Source organism: Stegastes partitus, unplaced genomic scaffold (assembly GCF_000690725.1).
Source record: "Stegastes partitus isolate 25-593 unplaced genomic scaffold, Stegastes_partitus-1.0.2 Scaffold31, whole genome shotgun sequence".
Taxonomy (NCBI): Eukaryota; Metazoa; Chordata; class Actinopteri; family Pomacentridae; genus Stegastes; species Stegastes partitus.
This window is the reverse complement of record NW_007577762.1, coordinates 1,203,060-1,220,720: the sequence shown is the minus strand read 5'-3', so window position 1 is coordinate 1,220,720 and position 17,661 is coordinate 1,203,060. Positions and strand designations below refer to the sequence as shown.

Below are 17,661 nucleotides of genomic sequence, written 5' to 3'. Positions count from 1 at the left end.
CACACACACACACACACACACACACACACACACACACACACACACACAAAGTGGTACAGTAATCCCCTGCAGATGAAACTAAGAGCGCAGTAAAAAAGAAAGATTACACAGGGCTTTGTAAATTGTTTCTATACACATGTGCATGGGTATTTGGGAGATCTGCAGGGACTTAACACAAAAACCGAGCACACACACACACACACACACACACACCGACACACACAAAGGAGTCAAGCGTTATTGTTATTCCTATTTCGTGTGCTATTCTTGCTCCACTTCTGATGCCTAAAAACACAGGACTGAGCTGGAAGGCTGGAAACAAGATGAAAGAACTTGCCTGGCTTTTGCCAACATTTAATAAGAATAACTACCAAGATGAGTAACTGTTGGTTGTTGGTTTCATCTGAGTTCAAATGGAAATATGAAAAGGACACTTTTGGCTTTTAGGGGGAGTAACGGATATAGCCAGTTAGCACAGGTTTTGGTCTCAACAAAAATAAAGTCCAAAATCCCTCTAAAATACCAAATGTTGTGTCTTTACTTCAGCTCTTTTTATCACTTTAACACACGGTTGACATTTTTGACATAGTTTGACGAGACGGCAACAAAACTCACATTAAGTTTTTAATATTTAAATTAGCAATTAGGCCTTCATAAATTAAAACACGGTGCTTTCTTTACAACTTCCATTATACATGTGGCAGCTGTACAGACAGAATCATGTGTGCATCCCATAATAGTGACCGAGGCCCCTCCCCACGGGAACAGAGCCATAAGTCAAGTCGTCCCTAACAGGAGTCAAAGGTTGGGCTGCTGCTAATCCACGTAACACTAGGAGAATAATCCTCGGGGTTGTGGCCCCGTCCGCTCGACAGTTTTCTTTTCCCCTTTTGTTTTTCTGGTAAGTGATCTTGGAAAAATTTTTCAGCGATGGGCCCCCGGTCTGCAGAGAAAGGAGCGGGGTCCCGAAGACAATTGTGTTTTTACTAATTTGTAGATCATGTTGTTCCTCCTCAGGCTGCTCTGGTGCTCATATGGAAACATAGAGAGATCATGAAGAGAGAGAAAAGGACCTCTGTGAATTATACTTTTGCCATAATGTCCAAGTCTAAGCACACAGAATGAGGTGATGACCAGTATAAAAAAAAACAAAAAAACATCACATTTTATCATGTAGCTCAGCTCTACTCCACAGGGTAAATACTTTAGATCCAACAGTAATCAGAGTAACATTGTAATATTGCAATTTCATGATTTTCATAAAGTTAAATGATTCGTTTGCCTCCTCCCATCATTTTCCACTCGTCGCCTTTCACTGGTTTAGCTGCTGAGTCTCAGACAGTCATGTCCAGACTAGTCATTGGCCTTTTGATGTTGAACTGGTGATATTTACCTCATGCTGGTCTTGGGCTTTCCATCCATCCATTATCTATACTTAACCCTCACTAGGGTGGTGGGGGGCTGGAGTCTATCCCAGCTGACTCAGGGTGAAGGTAGGTTCACCTGGACAGGTAACCAGTCTATCACAGGGCTACACTTAGAGACAGACAACCAAGCACACTCACATTCCCACCTGCAGACAATTTACAATCACCAATTAACCTCAGCATGTTTCTGGACTGTGGGAGGAAGCCGGAGAACCCGGAGAGAACCCACGCTATATATATATATGGCCTAGGTGCTCCCTGCATAGTTCACTATATAGTGGTCCTTATACAGTGAGTAGGGAGCATAGAAAGGTATAAGAACGATTTGTCTGTGGTAGGCAACACAAAATATTAATATAAACTTATTAATCAAAGCAACCTAAAGAAAACTTGTGGTGATAACATGTTGTTGGATTTTCTTGCCTCCATCTGTGGTAAATAATTTCCTACTTGTTCTGCTCTTTGGAGGTGCATCAGCTCTGTTCAGGTAATAATGACAGAATGGGATTCCTCTAATCCTGACAGCTGACATCACGCCGTGCTGCAGCAGCACAGACAGGCAGCTAATCTAAATCGCCGTAATCCAGGCGGTGTGATGGACAGATCTTTTACTTAAGCAAACAGATTCTGTGTTTGTACATCTTGTAAGATGTGGATTAGATAAAGCACAACATAAATCTGATAAAGGATTTTAACGGGCGATATTATCGCCGCCGGTGAAATGGATGAACGAGTGACAGTAATTGAGAATTTCTCATCAGAGAGGGATTAGATGCATTCCTCATATTTAAATCTACACGAGACATAGGCTTCTGTTTCTACCCGTGAACCATCACAGCCGGGCTGCTTTCAATGTTTCCGTAGCCTTCATGCAAAAGCATCCCAAACACACACATGGTCGTGGCCTTCAGGCGGCTGGAGAAATCGACACTCAAGCCACGTTTAAAGGAGGATGCACCCGCTTCTCCCTTCGGCCGACATTGCGAAGGTCTCTTCTGCCTTAATCCTCTTTGACTTTATTCATGCAAAGGTCATCTCTGATTCTCCAAATGGAGGAGGCGATGGTTGTGGAAGGTCTGCGAGGAGGAAACCCACAGTAGAGCCTGGGAAACAGTGTGTGTGTGTGTGTGTGTGTGTGTGTGGATCCAGGACTTCCTCTTACAGGATCATTCTTCTGGGATGAAGCACATTTGGAACGATGTCTCCGTCTGTGGAAGTCTGTCTCAGAGCTCCACAAACGATAAAAACAATAATAAAGTCGCCTCATGTCTGGATCATTTTGTAATTATGGTATTTACAGCTAACAGGCGGCTGATTTCTGCTGGTCTGTCACTGAGCCAGATGTTTCCCAGAGGATGAATCCCTTTGGCTTTGGTGAGCCCTTCACTCTTAATCTAGCACCAATGTCTAGTCTTGTTGCTCATCCACGGCTGTCTGCAGCAGTCCATGTGTGAGTCTACACTGACCGAGGCTTCAGCACTCATATGTTTCACTGATATTAAAGCTGCTGTGTTTGGGTGTTGACTTCGTTAGTGTTTGAAGTGAGGAAAGAAAAGAGGATGCCCGTTTCAGCAAATTACCAAAAGTCAAGAGAGCCATGAACATCTGTTCATCCCATCTGGATGTTTGACGGAAAACACAAACAATAAGTAATCGTAACAGTGAGCAGCCATTTGCTTTTACTGACGGTTAAATGTTGCTGCTTTCTTCCCTCCACGGTCCATTCTTGGTTTGTGGACATCTTGTGGTGTTCAGGAACACTATGTTTGTGGATTACAGTCTGCAGATATCAGCCACACAAAGAGCAAAAACTGAAAAGTTCCCACCTGGCAACTGGACGATGGTCCCTGAGCATGAGCAGTAGGTTTGTGGGTCTGTAAGTGTGTAGATTGGGATAAGATGGAGAACATAGCTGTTTGTGTTCTGGACTGGAGAGGTGGGACCTCTGTTCAGCCCTTTCCTGCTGCAGCAGCATCTTGGAGATATTCAATATATCCTTTTCTTAAATCTTTTATAACTTGGTGTTGCGTCCAATATTAGCCGTAAGAATAGTAGCATTACATGACATGTGAGCATCGTCACCATCCAGGATCCGAATCAGAATCATGGCAAGAACATGGAGATCCCGGGTGTCCTCACCAGGACGTGAACCAGCAACCTCCTAGCTGCGAGGCAACAATGCTAACCACCGAGCCACCGTGCAGTCCAGACGCAGAATTAGAAACAGATACGTTGGAAGGTGTCGTTCACACAATAGGAGGAATTTGCTCTGGTGGTTTGGTGCAACAATACAACAATAAATATAGAGTAAAATAAAAGTAACTACAAATAAAAATAACTGTAATAGTGCAAAGCAGAAGCAAAACAATGTTGCTGAGTGAAGAATTAAAATTAAATTTAAATAAGAACCATAAAACCGCACTCATATTTACAAGAATATTGAAGGAGCAGATATACTGATGTTTACATTCATACAGATGATCAATCTCATTCATGAAGCCAGTGGCAGACGGAAAGAAACTGTTCTTGTGGCGTGAGGTTCTGGTCCTGGTCCTGGTCCTGACGAGTGTTTGAAAGAGTTTGTGTCCAGGGTGGGAGGAGTTGGCCTCAGAGTCCTGGAGGCGTGCAGGTCTTGGAGAGAAGGCAGATTGCAGCCAATCCTCTTGTAGGCGGGCAGATGATACGCTGCAGTCTGGCCTTAAAAACACTTGCACCGCCCGGGAATCGAACCCGGGTCACAAGAATGGGAATCTTGCATGATACCACTACACCAGCGGCGCATGTCGGTGTCCTTCAGTGTTCCTCAGCATGGAGCTGGAAGCAGCACTGGTCCTAAGCGCTCCTGTTTCTACGTGTTTCTGAAGCTTCTCTCATCGTTCTTTTCCCAGTTGATATGTGAGATCTGGGAATTCAACCAGGTCATTAAAAACAGATGAAGGAAGGCAGGCAAGCAAATTAGAAGTAGAAGTGGTGGAGGTCAGGGAGGAGACCAAACCAAACCTCCTCCAGAGCAGTGGTTCATCAGAAAGAATAACGTCTGTCTCCTAAGATTGGCACCAGATCTTAAAACAGGCTCTTATAATACTCCTGCATACAATCATCTCTAACCCTAACTCGTCCTTTTTGCACTTCGGCTTTCAAACAACAGACAAAGATTTATTTCCTGTAGATAATTGTGAAAGCTGTGTGTTCTCAGCATCAGACTCTGAACGGAGAGATCACTGGTGTGGCTGCAGTCTTCTGCAGAGCGTCGCTCTAAAGCTTGTTTGTCGCTTTAACATTTTGAGGCTTGTGATTGTTTTTGAGTCAATCAGTTCACTCTGACCGGTGAACACCAGTTTATTAAGTCTCCCAACATCTTTACTGTAGAAATTAACCAGCGAGGAAATCTGTCCAACAGCCAGAAGTTACAGCCGCCACAGACAATGAGCTCAAGAAGACAGCGTCAGAAAAAAAAACAATGAGTGTGAGGAAGAAATTGACTTGCGACAGTAAAGCCTCAATTTGAACCCCTCCAGGACGTAGCAGCATTATACTACTTTTCTTGTCCACAGGAAGACAGCATACATGCACGGTAGTTTCTATCTGTGTATTCTGCCCATAAAAGCTGCTGACAAGCAGGTGCACTGCTGCCATTGTAGCACAGAGGCAAAGACTACATGCATAGAGGTTTCTACGTCTTGCAAACTTGATGAGAGGATGAAATGCTGACCCTCATGCAAAATGTGGAAACTGGTCTGACTCATTAAACTGGCTTCAGCCCTGAGAATCTGAGCTGCTTACAGGCCTCCAGCCAAGCAGAAGTTTTAGTAAGTAGCAAAGAAAACTATTAAATTGCTATAAATTTACACACCACACACAAACACTTTAACCCTCAAGAAACTACAGGAGAGAAGATTCAACAAGGTTTTCCACAGCGAGCCTCTACTGAGGTTTGAGTTGGAGCGCGTTAAGTGGTCGATGTTAAACAACTGAATGAAAGCCAGAACATGACGTATATGGACCTGAAACATCGGCAGCCCAACATACTGAACGTTCACTCCCTGCAGCAGCAGCAGGAGGAGGAGGAGGAGAGCCAGCACGCACCAGCGACCACGTAAAACAGAAACACACGGCCGAGAAGTGGGAGTCAATTCAGCCGGAGTGCAAAAGAGAAAAGGTCACTTCTAAGCAGAGACAAAGTACTAATTAAGAGGAGCCAGTCCACTGCCTCTGCACAGAGGCGGTTAAAAAGTCTTCATCTGTCATAAAAGCCTCGGTGTCGGGACGTCAGAGAGCCGCTGAACCGGAACAACACAAAAACCAGAGAGCTGCACCCCTGGAGAGACGGAGGAGGTGCAGGACTGAAGAAATGAAATTAACATTTATTCATAAGCTACACATTTCGATAAACTGTGTCCTTGTCGCTGTTCTGGTATGGCTTTTAAACACATGAACTCATTTTAAGCTCATGTAACAAGCTCATTAGGCAGCATTCCTTCAAAAACAACGAAAATCCTTCACAGGGCTTCAGACTGCCAGACATTTAGTTTGACAGTTTTTTTGTTTTTTTTAATAGAAGTTGTAGAAAACCGAAACCATTTTCCATTTGCCAGAAAACTTTCTTCTTCTTTTGTCTAAATTCCATCAGTTCGAAGCTCCACACATGACATGTCAAAATAAAATTAAATAGTGGCCACAGCATAGCTACAACCTGCACACGAAATACTACTTTGTTCCTACAAAATACTACTTTGTGCGAACGTTGTAGTGTTTTTGCTGGAAGTAGGCTGATGTTTAGATCTAAAAAGTCACTGTGCACTAGTCGAGCCTGGCTGATGAACATACAGAACATTTAGCAGAAGCTGGTGGAGACCAAAAAGGAGCTTAAACAGAGTGAATGTCGGGCTTAAATTCATCAGGTTGACACAAACCATCCTGTTGTACAACACAACCCCGCTACATCTCCCAATCCCAGTTTCTTCCACGTACAAAGATATCCACTGGTATAATTTATATATATTTATATAGAAACAGGGTTCCTATTTCCAGCAAAACTCTCTTTCTTCTCTTTGAAGGCAGCATCCAGAACTGGCAGTTGGTGTAATTTGCCCTCGTCAGTTCTTTTCACAAACACGCCGTATTCCTTGTTTGTCTGTTTTATTTGCTTTCATTGTTGTGTGTGTGTGTGTGTGTGTGTGTGTGTGTGTGTGTGTGTGTGTGTGTGTGTGTGTGTGTGTGTGTGTGTGTGTGTTCCTCTCCTCTTCTTCTTCTTCTCATCTCTGCAGTTTGATTGTTTTGTGGTTTAATCGCAGCTTATTCCTGGGCCTTTTTTTTCCTTCCCTTCCCCGTGTTGTCATTTCGTCCTCCTCCTCCTCCTCCTCCTCGTCTCTGAGGGCTTGTTTTCCGTTCGTGCCGTGGCTCTTTTCATGTGTCCCTCGCCGGCAGAAATCGACGCTTAAATACACAGGAGGAAAGAACAAAACAAACAGGCAAACAGCAGCCAGAGAACAGATGCAGAGCGCCCGCAAATTCTCCCAGCTGTGTGACATTGGACAGAACGGGGGAGAAAAGTGATGATGCAACACAGTGAAACATCCTCCACAACAAAGAGTCTGAGGAGAGAGCCAAGGCCGCCGCATTCATACGCTACGTGAGCTTTACATAAGAGATGGATGAAGGCTCGCTCATGCAAGTGCTGGCCTTAAATCAAAAAGGATCATTCCAGTTTATCACAGCTGCTTCTTGTTTCTATGGAAATCAATGCTAGCAGTCATAAAGGCGTCGTAGCCGTCAGTGAGATCTGGGAGCGTGGTGGCGTCGCTGAAAGCAAGTCAAGGAACACGAGCAGGAAGAGAGTAAGAAGTAGATGTTTGGGTTATACAATCATCATTTGTTTGGGGGTTTAGAGTTTGTTTCCTGACCGTAGTAGTGCTGAAATTTATTGTTTTCTTGGATTGAAGTGGGGCTGCAAGGTGGCTCAGTGGTTAGCATTGTTGCCTCGCAGTTAGAAGGTTGCTGGTTGGCGTCCCGGTGAGGACACCCGGGATCTTTCTGCGTGGAGTCTCCATGTTCTCCCCGTGCAGCGTGGGTTCTCTCCGGGTTCTCCGGCTTCCTCCCACAGTCCAGAAACATGCTGAGGTTAATTGGTGATTGTAAATTGTCCGTAGGTGTGAATGTGAGTGTGCTTGGTTGTCTGTCTCTAAGTGTAGCCCTGTGATAGACTGGTTACCTATCCAGGTGAACCTGCCTTCACCCTGAGTCAGCTGGGATAGACTCCAGCCCATAGATAATGGATGGATGGATGGATGAATGAGCTGATTGGAAGACACAAGTAGGACTTTAATTTGGAGGCATCATGGGGTTTCATTAATTCAACGGTACTTTGGTTCTTAAAACATAAACACTGATGAAAATGTTGGACATGACGTCTGCTTTCTGCTGGTTATTGTTCTCTAATATGTCAAGGACGTGGACGGGTTTGGAAGCTAAAGGTTTGTCTCAGTTTTGCCTTCTCAGAAAACACCCTCACTCTGCACTTCTCCATCTGCCATCTCGACTCCACAATCTTATCAGAGCTTTTGCAGAAGGGACTCCAGAGAGCAGCAGAGAAAAGGCCTGCCGAGGGTGTGAATGTATGAAGCACACTGTGCCCGACGCCGCAGAGAGATAACAAACAGTTTATCAGCGAGCCGGAGAAACTCTGCTGGAAAAGGGAAAGCTATCCGGCTATAATCAGAGCTGGAGAGGAACGGGTGAGGAGACAGAGGAGAGGAGAGGGGGAGGAAATGGAAAGAGCAGGACAACAAGAGGCAAAAAGAAAACGAGAGAGGCCAGGTGAGTCAGAGGTAGCCGCCTTCACTGTAGCACCAGGCCCATTACGCTGCAGCGGTCTGGGTCGAGCCGGGCCTTTCAACTGGGAGGTAAATTTGAGGAAGCAGGCGAGTGATGAAACAGATAACGAAAGGCATTCCCGTATCCCGTCACTGCAGATGCACTTGACATTTCTGATGACATTTGAGCCCGTTTGAATCTGTTTGAAATTGCGGCGTTTCATCCCGTCGTAATGCTACACTTTAGAAAAGCCCTTCTTATCTGCAAGATTATGCCCGTGTATTATATGAAGGTATTATGCGGCGCTAATAGTGCATGTAGATACTTCACAAATGATACTAAAAATGCCTCGCATCACACACAAGGAGGATTTGGCCCTTCAGTAAAAGAATACTTCCGAGTATGCAAATGCCCACAAAAGAATTAGGGCTTAACAGATTTGACTCACTCAAACAATGGCACGCGGCTCTTTTCCCAGGATGCAACTGTCCGTCAGTTTGCAGGATTAAGGCTCTGGGTTGTGACAATGTGCTGAATGGAAAAGGACAAAGAGACACCTCTTTTATTACAGGGATATGACTATAAGTGCTTCTCTTATTATGCCTGACGAATGATTAAAGCCCGGCGGAGGGAGCTGCAGTGAGAGGCGGAGGCTAAACACTGCCCCCTGTAGGATAATCCTGGACTCAGCAGCACCGTGCCGCCTTCAGGGCTTCGTTCTTCACTCACACAGTCGTGTCGCTCCTTGTGGCACGTTTTAAATGATTAAATACAGTCCAGAGCACAACTTTTTTGTGAGGACTTTACATGAGATGACGTGTGACATCTGTCTCCAGCATCGTGACCGGCTTTGAGTGCTCCTCTACCGTCCATCCTCACAAACATCTCACGTGACTGATGTCGGGTGATTTACTGAGGCCACAGACGGCCTTATAGAAACTTCACAGTCTGTTATTTTCCAGTAGAAAGCCATGACATTTGTCTGGGAAACAAAGAGGAAGAGAGGAAGTAATGGAAAAACAATGAGCAGCGCCCACTAAACTATACCTGCTAACAGTAAACATTGGAGGAGGAAGTGTGACCTGAAGGTGGTAAATTTTGATAGTAGGAGAAAAAAAAGAGAGAGAGCATTATCTTCTGTAGAGCTGCAGTATCCACAAGAAACAAGCTGGCTGTAAGGTCACCAGCTACCTTATCATGGATATCATGGAACTAATCAGACCTCCTTAGTAAACACACTAAGAGATGTGTGTGTGTGTGTGTGACCTGCCTCCTTCGCCTGCAGGCAGAGGTGGTTCTCTAGTGAACATATGGCAGCTTGTTGAGCCACAGCTGCTCACAGTAAACTGTAGGTAAAGGAAAGGTACCAGCTACACCCTCAGACGCCTTCTGTCCGTGTGCATCGGCTTGAAGACATCAGCAGAGGATGCACCGTTTGAAGAAGGTACTCTTCTTCTGATGGTTTCAAATCAGAAACACGACCCGCTTTGTTTCTGTGATTTTGAGCTACTTGACATTTAGGTGCTTCAGCCGCACACTGTGATCTATTAATGAACAAACTAATTGAAATGCTGGAGGTCCAGTTTTAGAAATTAGCCGCATGTGGAGCCATAACAGCCAACCCCACAGCTTGTGTCCCCAAACCGAATTCCGTTTTATTTCATCCATCCATTATCTATACACTGATTAATCCTAGGGTCGCAGGGGGGCTGGAGCCAATCCCAGCTGACTCAGGGTGAAGGCAGTGGACACCCTGTGGGAGGAAGCCGGAGAACCCGGAGAGAACCCACGCTGCACGGGGAGAACATGGAGACTCCATGTAGAAAGATCCCGGTGTTGCAGTGCGACAGTGCTACCAACCAGCCATTTTATTTCAGTGCTCGGTGTTGTGATAGAATCAGGAATAGCATCTTAAAGTACTCAAATAACAATAACAAGAAAATAAAGATGAGTTCACACTTTCCTTTATAAGCAGCTGATGGTTATTGTGCACATGTCAGTGGTCAGCAGCTTGATGTGCCGGTCAGTCTTCTGCTTCGTATCTCCATCCAATCAGAGCAGAGAGCCGGTGTGCTGAGCAGGATCTCTGACGGTCCTCTTATCGGGCCGAGCAGCCCGTCCACCGACCTGCAGCTCGCCGCCCAATCACACTTCACACGGCTCCGCTAATAGAAAAATAAATTGCAGCAGAGCCAATTCCAGCAGTGTGTGGCATGAGAAGAAAACCAGAGGCTGATTCCTCTGATATAATGAAGCCGTAACACCGGGATCAGGTTATTAAACACTGATGGGATTAGCGGCCAGCTCATCCTGATTCAAGATGCAAGGTCAGCGTTCCTCAGCTGTTCTGTCAGAGCAGGCCCAAAGGTGACACACACACACACACACACACACACACACACACACAAGTGAACATCCATTTGTAAAGCGACACATTATAATGTTTGATAAAACAGAAGTCTGTTAAAATGGAGCTCAAAGTGTTTATCAGGACACATGCCTGATGACCCGTCACTCCGCTGCTCAGTCTGCTGGTGGTGAACACACATCATCAGCCAGGTTCTGTCTACCTACTTAGTCTAAGCATTACTGTGTATCTCAAAACAGCTCATTTCATTTTGGATTGTGTTCCAAGTTGGTAAAATGACTGCATTCGTTCTGTTCTGTTCTGTTCTGTGGCCAATTCAAATACAGTCGTGACTCGATAATCCGACACTAAATATAAAACCTTCTTCTATGTCGGATATCAAGGCTGTGGGATTGTCCAGACGGAGGTCCAGATACGAGGAGGGCTTGATGCTGGAAGGCTCATTAGTTGTTCATTATTGTTCATAGTTGTTATAATAACTAGTAGGGCTGATCCCAGTAGAACTTTCTGCTCTCTGGATATTCAGGCCCAATTAATGATGAATATCAGAACATTCGTCCCGGTCGGGGGACACTTCCACCCCGGGGCAGCGCTCTGACGGGGTGGAAGTGTCCAGAACACACAGGCAGTACTTGGCTGCTGATGCTAGTTTAGTTAGCGCTCACACTTCTGTTTCCTCCATCGGTGGCGGCGGGGGAGTGGCAGATACGCTCCACCGTTACCATCCATGTTTACTTCCATAAACACTGAGCACGCTCGCTGCGTGTGACGTCGTCGTGTCCTCTTCTGCGCATGCGGGACACTTTTGGCTCGTATGAAGTTCACACAGCAGATCACATACAAGTCGCATTGAAGTGGAAACGTGAAGGAAGTCACAAAGAAATCCTCATTGAGCATCAAGTCCTGCAGTGTGAACGTAGCCAATCTGTGGGATTGTTCAGTCAGATAATACGCCGTCATCCTTCTGAAGCATCCTGTGATTACTGGGTTGACACTAGAGGAGGACATTACCACTCTACTCTACTCAGTCATCCATCCTTGTCTTTAATGCCACACCAGGCTTGTAATGTTGGGCAATTTCAATACATTCTGCTACGACATTCATTGTGTGTTGTTCTGGATGGCAGTGGGCCTGGTGAGTGTCCAACATGTGGACCTGACCGGCCACCCACACTGCAGCGTCAGCTCAGACTCTGTGGGCGTCCGGTCCTTCTGTCTGTGTGCTGCTCACTGGGCTCTAATGGAGCAGATCACTGCCTTCCCTCCACTGTGGGCCACAGCACCGAGTGTGGTGGCCTCAGACTGCACACAGAGAGCTGCTGCTGCCGCCGATGGAGACAACAGGACAAACAGGGATCTGAAAGACAAGCTGAAGGTGACTTACAGACGTCATTGGGTCTCTGCTGTTCGTTAGAAAACATTAGATTATGTCTAAAAGTCTACATTATGTCGCACATTATGCCCCACAATAAGGAAGAGTCACATTTATCAATTTAGAAAATAAAAACTGTCGTTATTTTAAAAAATGAAAAAGGTTCATCCTATTAATACTGCATACCGCTGATTTATTGGAACGCTTCCTTCTGGATATGATGTGTTAAATGTTGATATTTTACTTGGTGGCGGCACAGGAGGCGTTATTGGATCATCATGTGATCAGGAAACAGCCCCTGGAGACCATGAATATAAACAGCTGATCCTACTGACATGCAGTCATTATTTTAAACATATTTACTGCAGACGTATTTGACAGACCAGGCAGCCTCCCACTGCACACGTTTGTTGAATTAATTCAAAAATTAATTCAATTCAGTTTTATTTATATCGTGCCAGTTCACAGCATATGTCTCCTCACTGCACTTGCAGGACTGAACGGGCTCGGTGGTTAGCATCGTTGCCTCACAGCTAGAAGGTCGCCGGTTGGCGTCCCGGTGAGGACACCCGGGATCTTTCTGAGTGGAGTCTCCATGTTCTCCCCGTGCAGCGTGGGTTCTCTCCGGGTTCTCCGGCTTCCTCCCACAGTCCAGAAACATGCTGAGGTTAATTGGTGATTGTAAATTGTCCGTAGGTGTGAATGTGAGTGTGCTTGGTTGTCTGTCTCTAAGTGTAGCCCTGTGATAGACTGGTTACCTGTCCAGGTGAACCTGCCTTCACCCTGAGTCAGCTGGGATCAAGGTGTAGAGATGATGGATGGATGGAAGTTCTGTTTCTGTTAGGGTCGAGCTTTGACCGCGACATTAACTCTGAGTGCAACAAAACAGTAGTAGTGAGTGGATGTTCTAACAGGAAGCAGAGAGAACGACTGTTATGTTCACCTACATGGTGGATTTTATGCTGATGGCAGTGAATGGTTCCTGTTGTCCTCTCAAAGTTTAACATTTCTAAATTCGTCTTCTCTGAGTTTAACCAGGCAGATTTGAGGCAGTTTTTTTAGGGTCGAGGGGCTTCATTACCTACCCTGGAATAGGAACTTATCCCCCCTTAAAAGAAGAACCTGAATGTGTTCCTGCAGTGGAAAATGGTTTGTTGACTTCAGGGTGGGAAGGTGCTGAAAATTTAATGAGGTGCATCACTTACGACAATTCATACGGTAGGCAAAGATTATATATATGAAATAATACAGCTAACATTTCCATATTCAGTGTCGACATGTGGAGCTGTTTTATTGATGATGTAGCAAAAATTATCAGACAAACAAATCATTAAGTTTTGAGCCTAAAGGCCGAAGAGCCGACAGTCTGACATGCCTCTTACCCTCAACTACGTTTTGTTTGTACAACCAAATGTAACATCAGGAACATCTTAAGAACAGACTAATTATATATTTTTAAACACACTGAGACCATAACAAGGAAACAAAGTCCCAAATAGCATCAGTAAACAGTGAATGTTCAGAATAAGAGAGCAGTGATGTCCTTTTGAAAACTACCACAATGAAACCAATGTTTAGTTCACATATAGGAATAATAAATCTATTAGAAATAATCTTATATTCCAATATTTTTATGAGTATAAATGAAAGAGAACCAATGATGTCAGAATTTAAATATCTTGCAAATGTATTGAGCAGAAACTGAATATTTCATCTGAAACAAAACACTCATTATTTTTATTAGTTTCTGTATTTAGTGCTGCCTCTGTTCTGTGGGTCTTATTGTTGTTGTCAAAGGCAGCAGGAAACAGTCAGGATCCTGCACGTTTGGGGGGTTGCAGGGGATTATGGGTAGGAGGCCACTGCCTGGCAGGTGACGCTCAGCGTGGCTCATCGGCTGGAGGAGCCACGAAGGAGGCGCGCCCTCCTCGACCTCGGGCCGCCAGCAGAGGAAGGCAGCTGAGTGTGGAGGGTGGATCCAGCTCCGGCAGCCTCTCCTCCTCACCCTGCTGCCCAGCCACGCCGTCCTTGGCGATTCTTCCCGCTGCACGTGAGGAGCCTTCAGACAAAGATGGGCTCGGAGCAGAGCAGTGGCTCCTGTCAACAGGGGGCGCCGCCAGGCAGCAGGGCAGATGCTGAGAGCACATCTGGACCTGAGGAGAAAAGTGACCCTCAAATCCCAACAAATGCACACACCAGATCCACACACATCTCAGTTTATGGTTTATAAACGTGGCAGAAAGCTCTTCTGATGTGATGATGCTGTGGTGAAGCGTTAAAGCTTCATCTAGGGACAGAAGAACAACCTGACAGGATGGGCAGCGTTCACCTGTTTAGGATTTATTTAGAGTTACTTTGCAAATTTACCTGAAATTCGCCAGACAAGAAAAACAAAGCTGGAAAGTTAAAGCTACATTCGTTGATTTTTGGCCACGAGGAGGAAAAATAATGAACAAATCTGACAAGTTGACACAGTTTCCACCACCTTCGATAGGCGACAGCGATAGACACAGACCAACACCGTCACCCTGATGGAGTCGTATTTATTCATGTTCATCTGTTTCTTTCTGCAGTAAACGGAGACAAGAGCGAATCGCAGATAACAGAAAGGCGTCTGTTTTGAGCAGAGAAGGGCTGAGGGAACAAGCACCCTGTAATAAAGCAGAGTAAGGTCAGCAGACTCGCCATGTGACAGCACACCGCCTTGGATTAGCTGCTGTAAGCCTATTAAAGTGGTTTGGACTGGGTGGGCCGGCGCAGACTACACTTCACTCCCTGCACACGGCGGTAGAGGGTGGCCCGCCTGAAGCTGGGAGGTCACGCCGCCGCTACAGGCCATGAGTCCTGCTGCTGGACGTGTCCTTGAGCCAGATCGTGTAATCAGGGAAATTCCTGAATTTGAAGTGTGTTTACAAGATTTAAACGTCCAGAGAAGTTGATGAAGATCGTCTGATAGTTGGTTTCTAATCTCCAGAAAATAGGTTTGATTGTTGATGCAAGTTTGTCTTTGAATTGCTAAAAGGTAATGTCTGCAGCAGTCATTTAATCCACTGATTTAACTTTTTATGTTTATAGTGTCGGTACGAGCTTCCCTACAAATAGCAGCATTACTAGTTCAGCAGTGTTTCTCATTAACAGCCTGTTTAAGCTCTTTTATTGATCAAATAGTGTAGCAGCATCCACAGAGACATTACTTATGAGATGAACAGTATTTCCTCTCACATAAAACTAAAAACCAACAGTTTTGATTCACTACATTAAAAATAAAGGCCCCACAATACGATTTAAATCTTCATTTTTTCAAATACTTCACGTGTCTGTATGGAGGAGATCAAATTCCTAACCATGTCCTGACATTCCCAGATCATTTTGTACCGTGTTTATGCAGCGATGCTCAGTGGAAACAACAGTCGTGTGTCAGTCATCATGTTTAGTTTTGTTGCACTGAGCTTCTCCTGTCTGTAGTTTCACTTTAGTCTGTCTGAACTATTAGCTTTTAATTATATATAAGAGGAAAGACTCTTATAAAATAATGCATCTGCTGAGAAGTAATTTGAGTAATTTCACATTTAAGTGATCTTGCCAATGAGTTTACCTTCCCCTGGTTAACACTCACTTTTATATCGGACTTTAAGATATTACTGGTCACCTTTAAACGCTCTGAACTGCTACAGCCCAAAGAGCAAAGCACAGCCATCCATTCATGTATATATGTATATATTTGCATTCTCACTGTTTATTATTATTACTGTTATATCTGTTATCATGTCTTTATTCTCTATATCTTTTACATATAAATATATATCTTTTCTATATGTCCTCATGTTTATATTCCATGCTTGCGCTATTCTTTTTCATGTGTTTTTATACTTGTGTTTGCACTGTTTCTCTGTGTGTGTACTGCTGCTGACAACAATGTGAATTTCTCCCCTGTGAGATAAATAAAGGCTGATCTTATCTGATCCGTGCACTCGCTGCATGGAAACGAAGGCACATCAGTCATTTGTCTTACTTTTGTTTGTAAGGTTCTTTTGGCATCCTTAGTTTATTTAAAAATGAAAAATAAATTAAATGGTTTATTCCCCAACATGTAGTTTTCCCCTTGTGGCATAAGTGCACATGTTTGTCTTCCTTTTATAAGCAAACACTTTCCTTTGCACATTCAGTGCATTCCAGACATGTTTTGGCGTTTTGTCCTTCATGCAAATCAGAAGAAATGTGTGTGAGCTCATTTATAAACCCTCTCACAGTGAAAACTACCAGAACCTACAGAAGGTTTAGTGAATATGAAAGCACTTCCTCTGGCACAATGTGAGGAAACTGCATGACAAGACAAGGAAATGCATTTTAACTGTGACTTTAATTGAGCAGGTCACAAACAGTGGACAACAGTTCAGACACAAAGAGGAAAAACTAAATTATAAGAGATTGTTTTGACTGTAGACCCGTTGTTATGGTCGGCTCACATCTTTCCGCCCTCCTGTGGATCCATGTAGCTGTCTGGAGGCAGCAGCGGACTGAAGCGCAGCAGCGGCAGGTCCACAGCCGGACCGTGGCCCTTCACCTGGGCCCAGCCCTCTCTGGGGCCGCGGACGGGCGGAGGCGGCGGGGGCAGGTCACAGTCGGTGGGGCTGGAGTAGCTGTCGTCTGGATGGTGGTGGTGGTTGCTGTTGTTGTTGTGGTCAGGGGGGGAGATGCTGCTGCTGCTGTGGCAGCGCACCAGGAACGTTCCCCGGTGGTGCCGGCGGTACAGCATGCCGGCCGCCACCAGCAGCATCAGGATGAGGGAGCTGAGCAGGAAGAACAGCACGTAGACGCCTTTGGCCTCAGAGGACAGTCCTGAGCTGCAGCCTGCAGGCAGACAGGTGGAGGTCAGCTGACTCTCTGGGAGCCCGACTCATCACGTTCAGTCAGAACATACCTGCTGCCTTCTCATCCACACAGTTGGTTCCTCCTGACCCCAGACGGGACTCGTCCTGGAAGCCCGGTCTGCAGTGGCAGGAGTACGAGCCGAACCGGTTCACACAGTCCGCATTAATGTCACAGAGAACCAGCTGGGTCCCACACTCGTTGACATCTGAAAACGCACACATGCAGACGTCTGCTGGTGACACTGTTAACTTCAAGCTGTTTTATGTTTTTGACCCTTTAACATTATTATTAGTTCCATTTTCTGCTGGTAAATAAAAAAACGCGGTGCAGTCTGGCTCTGTGGATTGGTGCACAGCGACATTTCCTTCAGTTCTGGACTGAAGGCTCATGACGGGATGCTCTACCTGCTGTGGACACGGACAGGACAACGGCCCTCCTGTGGTTCCCTCTGAGGCCGACGCCTGCAGCGATGAGGCCCTGCAGGGCGGAGTGGATGACCCTGTGGACCTGCAGACCTCCAGGCTCCTGTCCAATCTGCAGCCAGAGGATGTACAGCAGTCCTGCATTTAACCTGCACACAAACACAGGGTTCATCACCTGGTATCAGAGGATCCCTCTGACCAGCGAGTGTACTTCATCTACTAATGAAGACGTTGTGATTCAGGTAAAAAGGTCAGAAAAAGCTAATAATGGGGCCTTGAGTTATGAATGTTAGTTAAAATTATTTTGACATTAGTAATTAATTAATGATTTAATTGCTTAATACTTAATTACTTTTGTTTCCAAAACAATTTCGCTTGAAACTGTAT

At 45.2% G+C, this 17,661-nt stretch overlaps 1 protein-coding gene and 1 non-coding gene across 2 annotated transcripts in view; both read right to left on the bottom strand.

Moving 5' to 3' along the window:
• Nucleotides 1–4,136: 4,136 nt before the first annotated feature.
• On the bottom strand, nt 4,137–4,207 carry trnag-ccc (transfer RNA glycine (anticodon CCC)). Its single transcript has one exon. It is a non-coding gene; the product is annotated as a tRNA-Gly (tRNA).
• A 12,114-nt stretch (nt 4,208–16,321) lies between these two features.
• The window catches only part of LOC103370745 (uncharacterized), a 5,370-nt gene continuing 4,030 nt past the window's right edge, over nt 16,322–17,661 (bottom strand). The window contains exons 7-9 of the mRNA XM_008299889.1: nt 17,257–17,423; nt 16,902–17,057; nt 16,322–16,831 (exon numbers count right to left, since the gene is read on the bottom strand). Of these exons, the coding sequence (XP_008298111.1) occupies nt 16,443–16,831; nt 16,902–17,057; nt 17,257–17,423 (712 nt within the window). The 3' untranslated portion in view covers nt 16,322–16,442. The remainder of the gene's footprint in view (nt 16,832–16,901; nt 17,058–17,256; nt 17,424–17,661) is intronic.